This window comes from Procambarus clarkii, chromosome 53, assembly GCF_040958095.1.
Source record: "Procambarus clarkii isolate CNS0578487 chromosome 53, FALCON_Pclarkii_2.0, whole genome shotgun sequence".
NCBI lineage: Eukaryota > Metazoa > Arthropoda > Malacostraca > Decapoda > Cambaridae > Procambarus > Procambarus clarkii.
In genome coordinates this window covers 4,171,770-4,177,669 of record NC_091202.1, presented here as the reverse complement: position 1 = coordinate 4,177,669, position 5,900 = coordinate 4,171,770, and the positions used below count along the sequence as shown (strand labels likewise).

At 45.4% G+C, this 5,900-nt stretch overlaps 1 protein-coding gene across 1 annotated transcript in view; it reads right to left on the bottom strand.

Moving 5' to 3' along the window:
* The window catches only part of LOC138349765 (annexin B9-like), a 39,504-nt gene extending 34,321 nt beyond the window's left edge, over positions 1 to 5,183 (bottom strand). The window contains exons 1-2 of the mRNA XM_069304720.1: positions 5,025 to 5,183; positions 2,127 to 2,303 (exon numbers count right to left, since the gene is read on the bottom strand). Of these exons, the coding sequence (XP_069160821.1) occupies positions 2,127 to 2,303; positions 5,025 to 5,033 (186 nt within the window). The 5' untranslated portion in view covers positions 5,034 to 5,183. The remainder of the gene's footprint in view (positions 1 to 2,126; positions 2,304 to 5,024) is intronic.
* Between the last annotated feature and the right edge of the window lie 717 nt (positions 5,184 to 5,900).

Below are 5,900 nucleotides of genomic sequence, written 5' to 3'. Positions count from 1 at the left end.
TAAATATACTACCAGAGTCACCCAAACGGAGTTTGATTTGCTACGAAGATTAGGTATCAAACACAAGTTTCCGGGTGCTCTTAAGTACTGGATTAAACACACCTAAGTGCAAACCTATGGTGAGGACTATGAAAACCTCCCACCAAAAACCATTAATGACTTGGGTCTTTGGACTGACCCAGGCAATCACAACGTTCTGCGTTGGGGGGGAAGATTACAGCATGCAGATGTTGAAGCAAAGTAAAATATTGTTGGTTCCTCTCCCAGAATCATTGGATAGGCAGATTGCTTGTGCTAAAACCAATTAATTTAATAGAATAAAATAGTAAGATTTAATTAATTTGCTTAATGAAGTAATTTACTCTAATCTAGTTAATTTCTCAATTTAAACCCCCAAAGTTTGTGAGGGATTAGTTGTGCGCTGTAAAATACAGTCCACTGCTTCAAATTAAGTTAAAACAAATTTTTTTACTTAAATCAATATTTATCTTAAATTTCATAACTGATCAAATAAACTTAAAATTGCTCCCACAATTAAATCCCCACAATGTGCGTATGTGCACTTGTGTCTGAACTGGCTTACATATACATGTACAGTACACAAATATGGTTGGGTATGTACTTATGAGCTTGTGTTCATGTGCAGTGTTGTGAGATTGTGTTCATATGCAGTACTGTGAGCGTGTGTTCAAGTACGGTATTGTGATCTTGTGTTCATGAGCAGTACTGTGAGCGTGTCTTCATGTGCAGTACGTACTGTGATCTTATATTCATGTGCAGTACTGTGATCTTGTACTGCACCTATAATAATTCTTATTTAGATAAGCTAAATTATTAACTAATATTAATAATCTAATCAGCATAAATTATCAATCATCATAGTTAACATCAATTAATAACATTTGCTTGCATAGAATCTATAAATCAATTAAAATCTCGTTGGAATAATATAACTAGTTAATTTTATAATTACTAAGTAAAATCTCAGTTAATTGCCATAACTGTTTTAAGAGCTAGGCTAGAGCCTCTAGTGTTCAGATCTTTGAAATGCTAGAACAGAACAAGTATTTAGTCATTGTAATGTGTTTTTTAAGATTTAATCCAGTGAATAGAATACAATGCTAATGTGTCTAAATACCGACAGCAACATTGTGTTTGAGCCATCAATATCCTGGTGTCATTAAGTAACTATAATAGTGAGCTGTAGGAACATGTACAGACAGGACAAGAGGATCTTTGTATCTATATTCTATAAGGCTATATTTTTTCTCAGTAGTGCATGCTCTTAATTTTGAATTCATATATTTTAGTTCTCATATTATCTATCCCAGGTAATTATCCCACAGTGGTCATAATCCCGACACAGTGATCATAACCCCGACACAGTGGTCATAACCCCGACAAAGTGATCATAACCCCGACACAGTGGTCATAATCCCGACACAGTGGTCATAACCCCGACACAGTGATCATAACCCCGACACAGTGGTCATAACCCCGACAAAGTGGTCATAACCCCGACACATTGGCTTTATGTTCATAATGTGTGTGTGTGTATACTCACCTATTTGTGCTTGCAGGGGTTGAGCTTTGGCTCTTTGGTCCCGCCTCTCAACTGTCAATCAACTGGTGTACAGATTCCTGAGCCTACTGGGTTCTATCATATCTACATTTGAAACTGTGTAAGGAGTCAGCCTTCACCACATCACTGCCTAATGCATTCCATCCGTTAACTACTCTGACACTGAAGAAGTTCCTTCTAACGTCTCTGTGGCTCATGTGGGTTACTCAGTTTCCACCTGTGTCCCCTTGTTCGCGTCCCACCAGTGTTGAATAGTGTATCCTTGTTTACCCGGTCGATTCCCCTGGGGATTTTGTAGGTTGTGATCATGTCTCCCCCTTACTCTTCTGTCTTCCAGTGTCGTAAGGTGCATGTGTGTGTGTGTGTGTGTAGTTTGGTCTAAGAGTTGCCTAGCCATCAAACTGATAATTTGGTTATTTTGAGTACCTAAATAAAGTCCAGCTTGGTAGAGTGGTAGCACCCTGCTATACATCTCTTGGTGCTTAGTTATTCGAGTGCCTAAATACAGTAAAGTGTACCTTGGTACAGTGGAGGCAAGACTCACCCTGCTATACATCTCTTGGTACTTGGTTATAATAATCTGGCGCTCATCTGAAGTCCGGTTTGCAAGAACACTGATTATGGCAGCCTCATCTGTGCCTATTCCCTTCACGGCTTTCCTTATTGTTTCAGCATCAGCGTTGGGGTTGAAGTCGGGTGTGGGCCGCACGGTGGGGATCTCCTGCCAAGAAAGACACATCACAACATGAGTAAAGTTGGTCGAGGGCCACACAGTGATCTGTCAAGGAAGACACATCACAACATGGCTAAAGTTGCTCAAGGGCCGCACGGTGGGGATCTGTCAAGGAACACACATCACAATATGGAGTAACATAGGGGTGAAGGGCTGAAGGTCGATTCGCACACATGACGTTCCTACAATTGGGATTAAACTTGCGTATGCAAATTCGATCCGTGTCCACTCAACGTAATTAGCTGTAATGATATACTGGACCTTTGGTAGTATGGTATCACTGCCATCCCTTTATCATGGGGGGGGGGGTTGGTCCAGTACCTCTATACTGGTCCTGCTGCGGTACTCTGGTACCCCCCCCCATCCCAACATCACCTCAGGGGTATCCTGTACCACTATACAGGACCAGCTGGGGTACACCACAACCACTGGGGTCCCCTGTACCACTATACACAGGACCTGCTGGGGTACTGTGGTACAACACAACAACAGGGGGTCCCCCTGTACCTCTATACAGAACCTGCTGGGGTACTGTGGTACACCTCAACCACAGGGGGCCCCTGTACCACTGAACAAGACCTGCTGGGGTCCCCTGGTACCCCACAACCACTGGGGTCCCCTGTACCACTATACAGGACCTGCTGGGGTCCCCTGGTACCCCACAACCACTGGGGTCCCCTGGTACCCCACAACCACTGGGGTCCCCTGTACCACTATACAGGACCTGCTGGGGTCCCCTGGTACCCCACAACCACTGGGGTCCCCTGTACCACTATACAGGACATGCTGGGGTCCCCCTTTACCACTATACAGGACCTGCTGGAGTACCCCACAACCACAGGGGTTCCCTGTACCACTATACAGGACCTGCTAGGGTACTGTGGTACACCACAACCACTGGGGTCCCCTGTACCACTATACAGGACCTGCTGGGGTACACCACAACCACTGGGGTCCCCTATACCACTATACAGGACCTGCTGGGGTACACCACAACCACTGGGGACCCCTGTACCACTATATAGGACCTGCTGGGGTACTGTGGTACCCCACAACCACAAGGATCCCGTGCCACTATACAGGACCTGCTAGGGAACTGGTACCCCACAACCACAGGGGTCCCCTGTACCACTATACCGGACCTGCTGGGGTACCCCACAACCACTATACAGGACCTGCTGGAGTACCCCACAACCACAGGGGTCCCCTGTACCACTATACAGGACCTGCTGGGGGTACTGTGGTACCCCACAACCACAGGGGTCCCCTGTACCACTATACAGGACCTGCTGGGGGGACTGTGGTACCCCACAACCACAGGGGTCCCCTGTACCACTATACAGGACCTGCTGGAGTACCCCAGAACCACAGGGGGTCCCCTGTACCACTATACAGGACCTGCTGGAGTACCCCACAACCACAGGGGTCCCCAGTACCACTATACAGGACCTGCTGGGGAACCCCACAACCACAGGGGTCCCCAGTACCACTATACAGGACCTGCTGGAGTACCCCACAACCACAGGGGTCCCCAGAACCACTATACAGGACCTGCTGGGGAACCCCACAACCACAGGGGTCCCCAGTACCACTATACAGGACCTGCTGGAGTACCCCACAACCACAGGGGTCCCCAGTACCACTATACAGGACCTGCTGGGGAACCCCACAACCACAGGGGTCCCCAGTACCACTATACAGGACCTGCTGGAATACCCCACAACCACAGGGGTCCCCAGTACCACTATACAGTACCTGCTGGGGAACCCCACAACCACAGGGGTCCCCAGTACCACTATACAGGACCTGCTGGAGTACCCCACAACCACAGGGGTCCCCAGTACCACTATACAGGACCTGCTGGAGTACCCCACAACCACAGGGGTCCCCAGTACCACTATACAGGACCTGCTGGAGTACCCCACAACCACAGGGGTCCCCAGTACCACTATACAGGACCTGCTGGAGTACCCCACAACCACAGGGGTCCCCAGTACCACTATACAGGACCTGCTGGAGTACCCCACAACCACAGGGGTCCCCAGTACCACTATACAGGACCTGCTGGGGTACCCCACAACCACAGGGGTCCCCAGTACCACTATACAGGACCTGCTGGGGAACCCCACAACCACAGGGGTCCCCAGTACCACTATACAGGACCTGCTGGAGTACCCCACAACCACAGGGGTCCCCAGTACCACTATACAGGACCTGCTGGAGTACTGGTACCTCACAACTTGAGCCGAAGACCAAAACGTTATACAATTATAATTATTTACATAAAATGACAAAGAAAACATATATCCGAGACATAAACAGTTTATGGTGGTATTAGATCATAAAAAAGGGGATTTCACAGTCATAATTACAATGTAATGCTTACCTTGTAAACATTATGTATTAATGATAATGTAATCAATTAGGAATCTACATATTCAAAAAAATTATACCAAATATTTGAAATGTTAACCAAGCAGACTATATGTGTTTTTTTCGATGATAAACATTCAGTTAATATTTACACGAAGTTAATATATAGACAATTTGCTTTATCTGTAATAATTTCAGGAGGATAAATGTTACTTTTCGGCTGGTAAATGTTACTATGTGCGCCAGCAGGCGGTAACGCCTCACAATCATGGGGTCTCTGCTGAAAACAAAAGTAAATGCATCTCTTATAGAAACGGAAAGGGAATATCCTCTTACCTCTTCCATGATTGAAGTTAGTGGAGGATAAGGCAGAGAGGCCAGAGAGAGACTCGACGCGTCCGTCTCCCGTCGAGGCTGAGCAGCAACTGACGCCTCGACGCCGAGGCTGAGCAGTAACTGACGCCTCGACGCCACGCTGCCACACTCCTGTCCTCGCGACATTCAAATTGCACAAGATGGTTTATTACTCGACTAAGTCATACAGGAGCATGTAGACACACGCTACAACATACATGCAAGCTCAAAACCAAACTAAACATCCTATATGAAATACAGTATAGGGTTTCATATAGGATGAACATACACATGAAATTCACATAATTTGAATATTTAAGACGTTGCACCACTGCGCCCAATCATTAATGGCGCCAAAAGTCGCAGATCGCAGAAGCGTTCAGAGACAAATTTTATATATACATGATCTGGAGCAAAATTAAATATGTTGTGAATAATATAACAATGTCGTTGTGCCATATTTCACTCTTTCTCTCTATATCTCTCTTCTTATATATTTCACAAAGCCAAAAAAAATGTTTGCAAGAAATGTCTTATCTAAATGCGTTTTTTTCGTTCATACATATACTAGCCTGCATATTGACGTATTTTGTAAATTTAGACGTTTGATGAAACGTTTGAACACACATTGAAGCCTATCTTCAATGAATCCTCAGATCGTAAACTAACATATATTGAAGCCTATCTCCTTTGAATCTGAGGATCGTAAACTAACACCCATTGAAGCTTATCTCTCACGAATCCTCACATAGTAAACCAACAAACATTAAAGCCTATCTTCTATGACTCAGAGAATCGTAAACTAACACATATTGAAGCCTATCTCTTACGAATCTGAGGATCGTAAAGCAAAACACA